Below are 12,729 nucleotides of genomic sequence, written 5' to 3'. Positions count from 1 at the left end.
CTTTTGTAATTCTGTTCTCACCTAAATATTTTTAGAGAAAAGTAATGGATATTATAAATCTGAATATGTCTGAATTTTCTAAAGTGTATCTGAGTTCCAAGATTTTGTAGTTGTCAAATATCAGAGTATTTAAAAATCTGAAAAAAGTGATTTTCTGAAAGGGTGTCACTTTTTTTTTTGGAACACTTTTGTTGTCATGAAAATACACGCAGAAAGAATTCTTTATTCTCAGAAAAAGAAAAACCATGCAAAGAAAAAATGATAAACAATTAACTACTTTACTTAATTAAGTGGGGTCAAACCAGTTTGCAGCAGTACAGCAGAAGTGGAATTGATGATTATGTCTATAACAACAGGTTTCAGAGTAGCAGCGTGTTAGTCTGTATTCACAAAAAGAAAAGGAGTACTAGTGGCACCTTAGAGACTAACCAATTTATCTGAGCATAAGCTGAAGTGAGCTGTAGTTCACGAAAGCTTATGCTCAAATAAATTGGTTAGTCTCTAAGGTGCCACTAGTACTCCTTTTCTTTACGTCTATAATACTGGTAATGGTTATTATGTAGCTAACTGACTTATTCAAAGCAGCCACCATTGGCTGTGACCAAATGTGACTGAAGCCATACACTGCCTAAGGGAACCACCATTTGCATGTGGAAGTGAGGCTGCCCTTTGTAAAGATGCCTACCATCTAATATTGTTTCCAACAGGACTAAAGCCAGGATGGCCTCAGAGAAGATGACCAGCCTGGTGCTCACAAAACTGGACAGAAAACTATTAGGAGATGGGGTCCAGGAGACTGTGGGAGGAAGGAAGGAAGGTCCCCAGTAGTTTCCCCTTACCTTTGCCACAGCATGCCTCCAGATCTCCTAATCTCCGAAGATTTCCCCTAGCCTCAACAAATCCTATAGCACTCCTAGCCCTAGGGTGCATGGTCACATTCTTGGACATATAAAGCATAAGCGTAACTCCACTAGTCAGTAAGTGTTACATGTCCCCTTTTTACACAATCAACAGGAGGTGTAAGTCTGCTACAGCCCTAAACCAAATGCTTGGCTCTTTGCTGAAGATCTGGAGAGTCTCTGTTCAATCCCTGATGTGTCAGACAAGATAGAGACCATCACATTAGTATGGTGGGTGTGGAAGGAACAACTGAATAATTTACAATCTTCCCCCCTCTACTCTTTATAGGAAGCAAAGCACTCTCTTAATCTGTCTGATAGACCCACTCCTCAATCACCTTTCTTGGATAGCAAGATACTTTTGGTTTGCAGGAATCCTCATCAGAAGAAGTTCACCACATGACACTGTCAGTCTAATGAGGCAGGTGAGTCCTCCTGCAAAGGGGGCAGCAGTGAGGGCTCAAGGACTCCAACGGTGCACATGGTCAGGTGGGAAGATGTGCTCCTCACAGCCTCCCTTCCATCTGATGTAGTGGGGACATGACATAAAGGACAGCCTCCACTCCTTGGCAAGGGCAGCCTGTCATATGTAACATACATAGCACCTCAGAGCCTGGGAGTCTCTGTCAAAGCCACAGACCTTCCACAAGAGCAGGAGAGTCCCCAGCACTGAGGTCCCTAGCTCCTGTATGCTGTGAACCCAGGCCCACTTATGGGAAGCAGCAGCCAGGATTCCCAGGATACAGGAGCTATGAGCTCCAGTGCTGGAGGTTCCCTAGGTTCTTTCAAAGCTCTGTGGCTTCAAGAGAGGCTCCTCTACTCTGAAGAGCCTTGAATGGCTTGGCAGAGCAGATGCTACGTAGGACAGGTTCTCCCATAATGGTATAGGCATTGTTGAGCTGGAGTAAGATTTAGGCCACGAGAGAAGAATGCACAAAGTGCCTTAACCTGCCATCTCATAAGTCAAACAAGAAGTGGGGAATCTTCTATAACCTCGCCCTTACTCACATCTTTCCATAAAATTGGGATGGGATAAATAGGGGAACTGGGTGGCGTTCATCTCCTCCATCCTGCAACAGGTCCTGCAGATTCACAGGGAAAAGTCTTTTCTCAGGTGAACATTACCTACCTCATTAGCCCTGCAATAATGATGTGACAACTGATACACAGATATTTCTGTACCCATTCCTGCCCTCCTCAACCCATTCCTACCCTCCTCACTTGACTCTGCTTTCACCACTATCATAAACATCTGTGCTCCAGTCATTTTCCTCACACTGTAAGGAAAAGTGAGGAGAGCCATCCCTTCTCCACTTTTCCATGTGCCTCCAATAGCCTCCTACACCTCCTCTATTAGAAGTGCCACATTAGCATAAACAAACTTAATTTTAAGCCAGTTAAGGTTGGGTAAGAGCAAACCTTTGGTGACAAGTTAATGGTCATAAGGAAATGCCAGGTTATTGGACAGCTCTTAACTGTATCAGACTCCTCACACAGCAGGTTTCTACTGAGAACAACAAACTACACAAATCATCAAGAAACTCCCTTCTGCCTCAAACAGATTAAAAAACATACTACACAACACTTTACACTGCAAGCCAAACTTTAGTGATAACCTCACATTTTTGCTGTGAACACACACCACACCCTTAACTAGTGCATCTACATCAATAATGGACATTTGCTAATGTTGCTGAGGTTGTTAAAGTTTTGCCAGGGGTAAATGCGGTACTTGCTACCATCAGACCAAGTCACCTGGAAAAGCACTAAAGGAGGGTGTGCCCTTCCTCGAATGCCTGAGACACTGCCTGGAATCTCTGGAAGGGTCAGAAAGGTCAAAGAAAGAAATGAACTCTGCTTCTCTTTGGGGCTGTTCTGCAGCACCTCAGAAACAGACTAGGAATTCAGGTTGTTGTGTAGCATCTTCTCTGTAGGATTCACAAGAGCACCTACAGAAGGCCTTGCTTTTGGCCTTGGAGTACTCTGAGGCACAGGTGTTTTGCATTCTGAAGACAGACCTCTCTTTGGAAGGAATCCTTCTGAAACAGGGAGTGCCAGCAAAAATACAGGTATTAACCCCATGATGAAAGGTCACAGGGTGAGATGGCTGGGTACTACGGACTAGATGAAATTGAGCCTATGGGGTCTTAATGCCAGCAAAACTATCTGGGTTCTCCCACTCCCAAGCTGCAGGGCAGAAAATCTAAAAAAGGTTCCTACACAACAGAATGGATGGCTCATTTCTTGAGACACAAAGAAGGAAATAGTCATTTGGACATTATCGTGGCCATTGATCCCTAAAAAGCTGCTGAAAGTACCTCCCTTTATTCATGAGGCTTTCATTCCTGAGCCAATGTCTGTCCTGTTATGAAGGATCTGCTTCTCAGGAGGTGCAGCAGTCTGTTCCTGCTATGCTGAGCTTTGTTTGAGTTTCCCCAGGATCACAGTTTAGGTTGGTAGGCTGAAGTGATCTTTTCTGACTGCTTCTTGACAGTCCTCTTGAATGCTGGGGGAAGGGAATTTGCCAGCAGGGCAAGAAAGCCTGAACAGTTACTTCTCTCTTCTACTTGGGTAGAAGGCGCCTGGGAACATCAGCAGCAAAAACTTCAGTCTAGTCACTTTAGGAAGAGAAAGATCATGGCTTCTTTTTCCCAAGTGTGCTGTTTGCACACTGAGCTGCGGGAGAGAAAGATGGTTCAAGGTTTCAGCAAATCTTGAAGAGTAGTCCTGCTTAGAAAAGTTAGACAGCCAAGCACAAATATGTCCCAAATGAAGTAGAAAAAATTAAAATTCTAGAATATACTTTTTAAAAACTGCTCTTGTTTTGGAGAAGGAAATATGTTGTCCTCCTGCCATTTAAAGATAGGAGAGAACTGGTCGGCAATCCAAGGCTGGAGCCCAGACCTCAGGAAATGACTGAAGAGCTTAGTTTCTGCCTCCAAGCAGCATGTAAGCTGGTGCCTTTCCTAACCTGCTCTCACACACAGTCCACACTACATAAAATCTAAGTTGACCCCTCCGTAGGGTTTGATTTTTAGTAAAGATATTAACAAGGCAACAAAGTTCTGCCCCAATTTTTACCCAGACTTGGATACTCCTAGAATTGCATCCTTCAATCTGCTCAGCTCACCCTCTGGACAGCCACTCCATTCAATCCATTCTACTGCTCTGTACCTTATGTAGGTGGAGATCCATTTGACTCATTTCATCTTCACAACCAACTTACATTCCCCAGCAAACATTGTGGGCTGCTTATAGGCAAACACAGCCAGCCTATTATCTAAAGCAGACGCTGAAGATCTTTTGTGAGATATGTAGACCTGGCTATAAAGGAGAATGTACAATTGGAATAATTAACAATTTTGTTGAAAACGAGTGAGGACTAGAATCCAGCTCATACTTCCACAGCTCTGCTGGCTCTGCAGTGCTATCAGAAATAAGAAATGGTGAAAAAATATTTTTATTATTGATGCAGGAAGAAAAGGAAGAAACATATCTGTTCAGTGAGATGGTGCCACTTTTACATAGTCACTTTTCAAAGCAGACTACTACTTCAGGTGACTTACAGTCCACACAAGAAGTCTTTACCAAAGACACAAATATGCACCTTAATCTCAGTCTCAACCTTAAGCACAAAGCCATCCCTTCCTCCCCAAGAAGTATTCTTCTTCATATTTTTGGTAACGTGAAGAATTCAAATAAAAAAGAAAAATAAATTTAAACTACTCACTGTAACACCGGCAAATCTGAAGTAATCATTTTTGTAGCACAGCACCCTCTATGAAATATTAGAACTACATAGAATTTCTTCTAGTGATGACGTTACAAGACAACTTCCTGATAACTATTTTCATTAATCTCAAAGTCCAACCTATAAAATAAAAAGATGAAAACTTGTTAAAGTCATGATTTCAAAACGGACGTTCAATATATTAAATGAAACATTGTTATAGACTAAAATCTGTTATCTCTGTATTAAGTTTACTATTTCAATCATATGAAACTCCAAAAATTCAGAATGAATACACCATGGCAACTTGGCTATATCCTTGCATTACATCATATATTACATATCATCATTACAACTGGGCCCAGCAACATGCATCTGAACACTAGACAATATGACATTTTTTAAGAATTTACATGTATGGCATTTTGTATTCCTAGATATATATTCATGCTGAAGTCACATTAACATAGTTTTGTATACATAATATTCGAAGAAAACAAAAAACTAAAGACACAAACAGTACAAAATAAATGTAAATATAAGAGTATAGAGTGTGAGGGACTAGTGAACACACTTTCTATTCAACCCAGGAAAAACGGAACCTATTCAATAGGGTTTAACTTCAACCAAAGTTAATCCTGAGCTGAAGGCCTTAAGACAAAACTCTTCTTGTTAACATTCCCTTCCTAGAACTCCAGCTGCCTGATTAGACTACCTAATAAAATGCAGGATGAGAGCATTTTAGATGATTGTTCCCTCTATGCAATCCAAACAGCAGATACAAGAATGTCTAACTGTAATACAGGGCTAAATTCATCCACCTTACACAGAAAGGCAGAACTTGAAATAAAAGAGACAAGTATGCATTCTCACAAGAGGTATCCTCTAGTCTGTAGACCAGTGAGATAATCACATCACAAAGGCGACTTCTACGGAACAACTTTCCAAATTAATGGACTGTGTGAAACTCAGAGGGGCTGATCTGTTGATACAGCAGAATATGAGGGATTGCTGTAAAGTTGTTGCATTAGATGTGAGTTTGATAAATAAAGCGTGTGTGCTGTTTTTCAGTATCTGTGGGAAATGAAAGTGAATGCATTATGGATAAGACTGCAAGTTTGTCACAGATTTCATAGATTTCGTGACTTTCTGTGACCTCCGTGACTTCTGCCTGGCTGCTGCTGGGGCAGTCTCGGGCCACCCCCAAACCACCAACAGTTTGGGTGTGGGACGGGGCTCAGGGCTGGGGCGCGGAAGGGGGTGAGGACTCTGGGCAGTGCTTACCTTGGGGGTCTCCCCAGAAACAGCAACATGTCCCTCCCTCAGCTCCTGGCACCACCCTCGCATCTCCCATTGGCCGCGGTACCCTGCCAATGGGAGCTGCGGAGCTAGGAGCTTAGGGAGGGACATGTTGCCGCTTCTGAGAAGCCAGGTAGGGAGCCTGCGAGTCCCACCAACCCCGCCCAGCACCTGCGGCACCCACTGGGCTGCTCCCACCTGAGCACCACTGGAGCCCCCTGGGCTGCCATCCCTGGAGCACTTGTGGGGCCCCCACAAGCACCCACAGCTCTCTCAAGATTTTATCAGGGATATAGTATAAGTCATGGACAGGTCACGGGCCGTGATTTTTTGTCTACTGCTCGTGACCCGTCGATGACTTTTACTAAAACTACTCATGACTAAAACATAGCCTTAATTATGGAGTGCTGCAGTGTGTTATAGAAAACCTAGCAGTCACTGTGAAGGGGGAAATGAATGCTAGGAACTTTCCCTTAAATATCTTCATTCCATGCCTTTAAAGCTTTGGGTTGATAAGGATCCATCAGGATGCACCCTAAAGAGTCAATAAAATAAAGGGATTTTTTGCATTAATTTCCTAACTTTTATACTTGGCTGATGTACTTAAGTGGGTTCCACAAGATTAGAGAAATGACAAGGGGAGCTGCACCTGCCTGGGAAACAAAGGTAGAAACTGCATTGATGAAGCAGCTTCTATGATTTGTGTCAAACTTCTTCAACAGCATGAGAAGCTGCAACATGCATTAGGAAGGTTTTTGTCTCCGTGTCCTTTTATCACCATTTAAAAGTTACTGAAAGTAGATATACCAGGAGCAACACATCATATTTAATAGTGACGACAACATGCCATAACCTTTCCCACTTCTGGAAAATGGATGCAGTCAGAAGCGGCCGCAGCGGCAGCTCTGCCTAGTGTGCTTCCCCATTCCTGTCAGCGCGAAGCACATCTCTCAACTTCCAAAACTACAAATGTGCAACACCAGCATGCGAAATGGGTAACCCATAACAAAACACAACCTTTTCTTTCAGCCTCTGCAGTTTGTGTGGATTAAATATAACATTTATCCTTATGAAACTCTGAACTGGCACACATTCATGGTTTTTCACAGCAAAGGCGATTAACCATTGGAACAAACTGCCAAGGGACGTGGTGGATTCTTCATCTTTTGGTGTCTTCAAATCAAAAGATATATAACCTCTTTCTGGATCATGTGCTTTAGTCAAAACACAAGTTACGCTTTAGTCAAACACAAATTACTGGGCTCAATACAGGAGCAACTGGGTGAATTTTAATGGCCTGTGATATGTAGGAGATCCAACGAGATGATCTAATGATCCCTTCTGGCCTGAAATTCTCTAAATCCTTAAAGATAGAGCCTTTCATAGATTTCAGTAGTAGGCAAACACCCACCACTGTTGCCTTGACCATGGAGGAGCTACTAAGATTACCTTGGTCCTATCATGTCTTCTCTCTCCCAGTACCTTTTGTATCAGTGCAAAGCATACAAACAACAGTCCCCTCCCCCAATTCAGAAGAAACATGAGGACAATGGATAGAATGTTTCTGTCTGGAAATAGGGCACTGCATGTTGGTGAAGAGAACTCTCTCTGGAAACCTTCAAAAGCTGAATATATTTTGAATTAGTGAATCCTTTACAGAACTTTCATGCAGCTGTGTAAGGTCTCTGCTGAGTTGGTCTGCTTTGTCATTGTCCTTGCTTGCTAAGTTAAGAGCAATTGTTGCACATACACCAGTCCCACGACTGTTTGATTGCCTCCTTGTATAGTTGACATGCGTGAACTCCTTCCTACATGTTCAGGTAATGACAGCTGCTGTATTTTCCATGACAACTTATATTACCTTGTTGTGGATATGACATAGAAAATTATTTCAGAGCTACACTGATAGCCCTCAGTTCTAGCATATTTATATGTAGGGCCCTACCAAATACACAGTCATGAATAACGTGTCACAAACAATGAAATCTGGTCACCCCCCCATGAAATCTGGTCTTTTGTATGTTTTTACCCTATACTACACAGATTTCACTGGAGAGACCAGTGTTTCTCAAATGGGGGGTCTTGACTCATAAGGGAGTTGCAGGGGGAGAGGGGGTCACCAGGTTATTTTCGGGGATGTCACAGTATTGTCACAACTGCTCTTACTTCTGCACTGACTTCAGAGCTAGGCGGCTGTTGGCCAGGTGCCCAGCTCTGAAGGCAGCACCCTGCCAGCAGCAGCACAGAAGTAAGGGTGCAATACCATATCATGCCATCCTTACTTCTTGCTACTGCTGCCTTCAGAGCTGGGTGGCCGGAAAGTGGCAGCTGCTGACTGAGGGCCCAGCTCTGCAGACAGCAGCGCAGAAGTAAGGGTGGAAATACCATACCATGCCATCCTTACTTCTGTGCTGCTACTGGAGACAGCTCTGCCTTTAGAGCTGGGCTCCCGGCCTGCAGCCGCCACTCTCCAGCTGCTCTTCTCTAAAGGCAGCACAGCTGCCAGCAGCAGTACAGGAGTAAAGGTAGCAGTACTGCAACCCCCCCACACACAATAACATTGCGACACCCCCCCACCCCAACTCCTTTTTGGGTCAGGACCCCTACAATCACAATACCGTGAAATTTAAGATTTAAATAGCTGAAATCATTAAATTTTAAAACTTTTAAATCTTATGACCACGAAATTGAACAAAATGGACCATGATTTTGGTAGGGACCTAGTTATATGTGATGCCTTTTCTCCATAGCTCCAACATTTCCAAATCAATATATAGTCTCCATGCTTTCTCCATCCTTTCTTGGAAGTATCCAAAGTGATCATCAACAAAGGAGTGAGAGGATTGAAAGATACTCCTTTGAGAACATTCTCTGGTTGAGTCCACCACAACAAGGACACTAGAATTGCTTTTGTGAGAGACAATTCTGAACAGGCTAGCCTTTTGCTTTTCAGATTTGTATAGGCCAACAATACATTACTATTTCCGGGAGCATTGTGCCACTAATGCTGAAAAGGTCTCATTCTGAGTCTGGCATAAAATGTGACAAATTGCCAAAGTCCCTGAAAGAAAATTATCTTTTGAGAGGAGATTTTGTATCAATATCTGTATGACAGACTGAAATTTTAGAAATCTCGCCATTGGAAGAAAGACTTTGCCTTCTTGAAAGTCAAGATCTGCCCCTTATGAATGCAATTCTTTGTGTAGGAAAGAGGAGATTTTTTTCATATTCATCAAGTCCTAAATTTTCCACAAAAGAGTACACGTAAGGCAGATGTTCTTCATAAGGCCTTCTTTTGTTGAAACTTTGAGAAGCCAATCATCCAAATATAGATAGACGAAAATACCATAACAATACTATCTCAGACAAGCTGCTAACACAACTAATATTAAAATGGTTGTGCAGCAGAAAAAGCCAAAAGATAGAACCTTGTATTGAAAATTATCCTGGCAGATAGCGAAGTGTAGATGTGTGTGAAGATTTAGTCTTATAGAGATATGGAAATATGCATCCTCCTTTACCTCAAAAGTTGAAAACCAACTTAGAGTCAAAAGGGAATGGTTAATAGACACCAGAGGCAACATATGACTCTAGAACTTCCTGCTATGTGTGTTAAGCTTTCTCATGTCTAATAGCGGATGGAGACCTCCAACTTCCTTTAATATTAGGAAATATCTTGTGCATTACACCCCTTTCTGGACCCCCTTGGAACCTCCTTTATTGCTCCTAATAGAATCAGAGACTGGATTTCTTAATGTGTTCTCGTGGGACAGATCCCTGAAAAGGGAGAGGAAGGGGACTGATAAACGTTTTCTAATTCAAAGGCAGAGACTTTCTCTATTACTTCCAAAACACAGCTGTCCAATGTGACTGAGGTTCATGTCTGGAGGAATTGAGAAAGCTGGCTTCCAAATGGCGGGGAAGTGGATACACTGTTGATGAGGATTAAGAGCTGCAAACCCATGTCAAACTTGTGACTTGATATTTGACAGAGATGACAAAGTTGAAGAACGCTTTACTTTCACTCATGGCTTGAAAGGTTTCCTTCCATTCAGATACTGCCTTGGATCCAGAGCCTGGTACAGAGACCAATGTCTTATACAGAACTTCTCTCTCCTTGAATCTGAACTTGCCAGGAGCCAAGACAGGACTCCTGTCCTTAGCATTGGGCACTTTTTCAAATTTGTAACCAACACAACACAGCCAACAGTTCTTGAAGTAGCAAGCCTTGCAGCCTGTTCTGTAGATCTTTCTGAGTTTGTGACGGGAATGTTGAGCAAACTGAATGCCTTAATAGAGAATGGCCCTCATCCAGGCACACCAGAGACTAGGTTGAGCATCAGACATCAGGAAGATCACTTGACAGGATACACACTTTTCTAAATTCTTCAACTCCAACATGGAACTGGAGATGGAACAGAAGAGCTAACTATTATTAATTATAACCAAGGAATTAAGTTATAACTATTAAGCTCTCCTAACTATGATTAGCAATAAAACTAGTACTAAGATCTCTAAACCTACTTTGAAAACAAATGTGGAGCCAAAGGACCTGGAGAGATTCACCTCTGTCTTCTGGTGCAGTTGAAAAGAACTGAAGTGGGAGAGTCACACCCCATTTACAGTCTTACATTCAGTAGATTAACAAACACAGAAAGAAGGGCTAGGAGGGGCATCTAACAGGCACTTCTACTAGAATGTTTCCACTATCTAGCCTGAACCAACTGGTGCATCCCATGAGTGGGAATATGCAGAGAACACTCAAAAAAGAACCGACAGTTTTACAGGATTAAGTATGAAAATGAACAATACAACTGACACAGCAAGCATTTTGTTATTTTGATATGCCTTTTCCCTCCACTCTGGGACTCAGAACCATGCAGGAGTGAGCCCTCCCCAACCAGGGTCACCAGGGCCCATGTATTCCCACCCCTCCCCTTTCAGCCACATGGTTTTGGAAATGAAAAACTCCTGGGAGGAGCCAGCCAGATATTCAGCTGGCAGCAGGAAACTTCTAGATTTTGAGTTTGTATCACACCTAGCACAGTGGGCCCTGATCTCAGTTGGTCATGAGGCACTACTGAAACAGTACTACTAACAATACATTTTTTATGCTGCTCCAGAGCAGTAAAAAAATGATTTATCTAACCATAAATTTTTCTCCTCTGAAGTGGGTATCTGATGCTCTGTGATCCATTACAACTCATTTATTCCTCCTCAACTTCCAAGCCAGAAACTCCAGCCCCTTTTTTTTATTTTAAGCATTCAAGTTTCATAATGTGCTCCCAGCAAGGGGAGCTGTTCAGAGAACTGAAGCCCCAGTCACCAGTCCAAGCTGAGAAGGGAAATTATCAATTTTGATTAACAAACATTACAAAAGATTAGCTATCTACTTATTCATTTCTTATACAGTAAAGTTAGATCCCAATAGGAAAGAATTCTAAGGTTTTTCCCTCTCTGTAAAAATACTCCATAAGAAAAAACAAAATGAGATTTCCCCTCCAACTGGCACTTAATGCAAAAATTGGTAATGTCCTGGGTAGTGTCTCAGGCTTGGTCTACACTAGAAAGTTAGGTCGACATAAGCTGTGTTAGTTCGACTGAATAACATATGTGTCTACACTACTGAGTCCTTTCCACAGACTTAAGCGGCCTGTAAAGTCGACTTCTGTACTCCACCTCCGCGAGAGGCGTAGCATTTGATTTGACATCCACAGGTCAACATGGGGCTAGTGTAGACACTGCATTGTGTAATTCGAATGAATTGGCCTCCAGGAGGTGTCCCACAGCACTCTGTGACCGCTCTGGAGAGTGCTTTCAATTCCACTGCACGTCAGCCAGGTACACAGGAAACAGCCACTCCCTTGTGAAAGCCCCGGGTACTTTTGAATTTTCATTTCCTGTTTGCTCAGCGTGGAGAGCTCACCAACACATGATCATGGAGACACAAGGCCACAAATGCACTCCAGCATGGAATACACAGCAGGTGGTGGATCTTATTGCTGTGTGGGGAGAACAGTCTGTGCAGGCAGAGCTCCGATTCAGCAGAAGGAACACTGACATCTATGCCAAAATCATGCAGGGCATGAAGGAGAAGGGCTACACCAGGGATACGCTGCAGTGCCACATGAAAATAAAGGAGCTTCAGCAAGTGTATTAGAAGACAAGGGAGGCGAACAATCATTCTTCCCCACAGACATACCACTTTTATGACGAGCTGCATTAAATTCTCGGCAGCGACCCCACCACTACCCCAAAGTGCTCCATGGATACCCCCAGGAGCACCAGGCGACCGCGAGCAATGAAGATCACATTGTTGATGAGGAAGAGGAGCAGCAGAATGTGTGGCAAGTAATCAGATGATCCATTCTACTCAACAGCCAAGAACTGTTTTTAACCCTGGAGCCCACGCCCACACAGGACCAGCTGGCAGCAGAGCGTGATGCCAGGAAAGGCAGCTCTGGTGAGTTTACACTTCCAATCAAACCGTAGGGGTTACATGGTACTATTTTTAATGTTTATTCTGAACAAAAAAGTAGGTGCAATGGGTATCGGTGGCCACTCCAGCTCTGCAGAGGGTGCTCTCTGAAAAAGACTGTTTATGTGCATGTGAGTGACCCTGAAATTCTCCATGGAGATCTCTAGGAAGCTTTCATGGAGGTACTCTGCAATCCTTTGCAGAAGGTTTTTTGGGAAGGGCTGCCTTATTTCATCCACCACGGTAGGACACTTTCCCGCGCCACTCCAGTATTAACTCTGCTGGCATCATTGCAGCACTCAGCATTGCAGCATAAGGACCAG

At 43.1% G+C, this 12,729-nt stretch overlaps 1 protein-coding gene across 5 annotated transcripts in view; it reads right to left on the bottom strand.

Annotated features, from left to right (window-relative positions):
- The window catches only part of STAG1 (STAG1 cohesin complex component), a 381,779-nt gene that overhangs the window by 305,373 nt on the left and 63,677 nt on the right, over window positions 1-12,729 (bottom strand). For all 5 annotated transcript variants that reach the window (XM_084638723.1, XM_084638721.1, XM_084638725.1 and 2 more), the window contains one exon: window positions 4,630-4,770. In XM_084638723.1, the coding sequence (XP_084494849.1) occupies window positions 4,630-4,658 (29 nt within the window). In that variant the 5' untranslated portion in view covers window positions 4,659-4,770. The remainder of the gene's footprint in view (window positions 1-4,629; window positions 4,771-12,729) is intronic.

The sequence above is a fragment of the Lepidochelys olivacea genome (assembly GCF_965140295.1).
Source record: "Lepidochelys olivacea isolate rLepOli2 genome assembly, chromosome: 9".
Classification (NCBI taxonomy): Eukaryota; Metazoa; Chordata; order Testudines; family Cheloniidae; genus Lepidochelys; species Lepidochelys olivacea.
The sequence above is the reverse complement of the archived record's forward strand: the minus strand, read 5'-3'. Positions and strand labels throughout refer to the sequence as shown.